Source organism: Eufriesea mexicana, unplaced genomic scaffold, assembly GCF_001483705.2.
Source record: "Eufriesea mexicana isolate 0111107269 unplaced genomic scaffold, ASM148370v2 scaffold580, whole genome shotgun sequence".
NCBI lineage: Eukaryota > Metazoa > Arthropoda > Insecta > Hymenoptera > Apidae > Eufriesea > Eufriesea mexicana.
The window spans coordinates 41,441-44,026 of record NW_016908722.1 but is presented as its reverse complement, the minus strand read 5'-3'; the positions used below and the strand labels follow the sequence as shown (position 1 = coordinate 44,026).

The following is a 2,586-nucleotide window of genomic DNA, read 5'->3' as shown; positions in this document are numbered from 1 at the left end:
TAGTTAATTTCAAGGTGAATCCAGAGACTTATAATACTTTGGTTTTCGAAGGAAAATTATACGATGTGTGTATGAATATTATTATTATATTGTTACTATTATAGTAAGTATTTAAGAGGAAAAGTATGTTGATAAAAGGACTTGAAATTTATGGCTCATGTAGTGGGCATAATAAAGCACGTGATAAAACGCAGTTATATCGACTCGACCATTAAAAGCTTCGAGTACATTATCGCTTAATTACATACTAGCAAAAACTTATCCGAAGGATATCAAGAACTTGTTCAATATTATCAATAAAAATGCAATAATCAATCATTTTTGTTGCGAGATTCTTATTGTACAAGTATTTATATGATAATATAAATATCTGATAATAGATTGTTACGAAATAAAGATTGCCAAGCATAAATATTGATGTTGAGACCAATATTTATACATTAGAAATAAATTATTTGTTATTAATTAATTATATATAAATTATTTGCTATTAATTACCATTAGTTACTGTTAGTTATTAATTATTGTTTGATTGCTGCTGCTAATTATTAATTAATTATTAGGTTGCTATTGCTAATTATTAATTTATTATTAGGTTGCTGTTGCTAATTATTAATTTGTTATTAGATTGCTGTTGTTAATTGTTAATTAATTATTATGTCGTTTATTAGCTATGACATCGGTGTTATTTATTTTTGCAAATTGTCAATATAGTTGTGAACAGAAAATAACTTACGAATTGGTATTTTTCTTATCACGATGTTCAAAGGGATTATACAGTTCATCCTTCTCGTTGAATTCTCCAATTGATACACTGGCGATTTTTGTGCTAATAATAAAGAAAAAAATATGTTATTACAATAAATTTCGAAGGAACTATGTTTTCTCTTTTGCAATATTATACCATATTTTTGTAAAATTATTTAAATTTCAATGGATTGATAAGTTTAGCATAGTAACCTACTAACCCTTTGCACTCGAGAGGCGCCCTTCAGTCACCATTTCATAAAATTTCGAAACTCGATATTAATTAATATATCAAATTTAAAATAATGTAACAGTATGCGAGGTATCGAAATTAAATAATTCTACGTGTTAATTATGATACGATTTCTTATTTAGTGCTCGAAAAATATTATATTATCAGTCTTATAGTAAATAATTTTTCAACTCGTACCCTTCTTTAGCCAAAAAATCGTCGAGCGCAAAGGGTTAATAATAAATTTTGATTTATTATTATTATTTATTTTGATTAAGATTGGCAGTTTAGCATAGGAACCTATTAATAATAAATTTTCAGTTAATTTTACCAAATTTTTTCCTAACTATTGTAATGTATTATCTTTTTTATAAATTTTTATACAATTTATCTCGAATGATTTTATATTCTTTATTTTTAAATGAATATTCATAATTCCTTGATAAAATTAAATTATATTACTTACGTTATATACATTCATATTTATAATAAATATTATAATTTTCTTTGTCAATATAACTATATATATATATATTTTAATAAAAATTTACAAAACAAAGAAAAGATATGGTATAATTGAATTGAAATAATACGGAAATTCAGTTAATACATAACAATTTAATTTTAATGGAGATTTAATTTAATTAAAATCGAAAATTATCCTATCACCTTAATTATAAGATTAATTATCAAATTTAGTTAGTAATGTTTGATATCAAAATGAAAACTTTATCATCACTATCAATAAAGATATACAAGTCATTTACGAGATAAATGATCACGGATATCTTTTTGTGCAGATGTAATGTGTTAGTTTGTCTTTTTGAGATACGAATATGATTCTAATCGAAATCAATTACATTGTGATATGTGATATTCGATAGAATATCACAAATTATATCGATATCGATGATCGAATACACCAAATGAGATATAAATTAGTAAATTGTACCTGCTACTGAACTCCTGCATGGGACTGCCAGTGACTTGCTCCTTTGTATCTTTCCCCATGATTTACCTGAAACAATATATAAATAATATATAACGAAACATTATCAAAATATAATTAATATATATATAAAATATAAATTAAAATATAATTTTTAACGAAATAATTTGTATATACGATCTATTTTCTTTTCTATATTATCTATAGATATCGTAGATAATATTTAATGATTATATTATCTATAGAAATTATAGATAATATTTGTAATAATTGTTTTTAAACTTTAACTATGATTGTGGAAAATATAAAATATTTTGCTCAACGTTTCGCAGTCCAAATCGTATTCGACGTATTATACTAAGTTCAGCATAGTGATGATCGTGATTTAAAATACTATTCGAAGTTTAACTCAATTTTAACATTCTTCTAATTAACAAAATATTTACGTTGATATATTTCTGTCGAATTAAATTATCATAAAAATGTATAGTGTCTTCTATACCTATCTGTATATATTAAATACTAAAAGTAATGCAGATTAATCGAAATAAAATATATATTCTAGCTCATAAGTATAGAATTAATATATTATTATTGGCATTGGAATACATAATATTATTATCCTATTATTATGAGACATTATTGTTAATTATATAAT

At 23.2% G+C, this 2,586-nt stretch overlaps 1 protein-coding gene across 1 annotated transcript in view; it reads right to left on the bottom strand.

Moving 5' to 3' along the window:
• The window catches only part of LOC108545824 (proton-coupled amino acid transporter-like protein pathetic), a 32,182-nt gene that overhangs the window by 17,074 nt on the left and 12,522 nt on the right, over window positions 1–2,586 (bottom strand). Inside the window, exons 2-3 of the mRNA XM_017897616.1 lie at window positions 1,932–1,997; window positions 737–829 (exon numbers count right to left, since the gene is read on the bottom strand). Coding sequence (XP_017753105.1) covers window positions 737–829; window positions 1,932–1,990 — 152 coding nt within the window. The 5' untranslated portion in view covers window positions 1,991–1,997. The remainder of the gene's footprint in view (window positions 1–736; window positions 830–1,931; window positions 1,998–2,586) is intronic.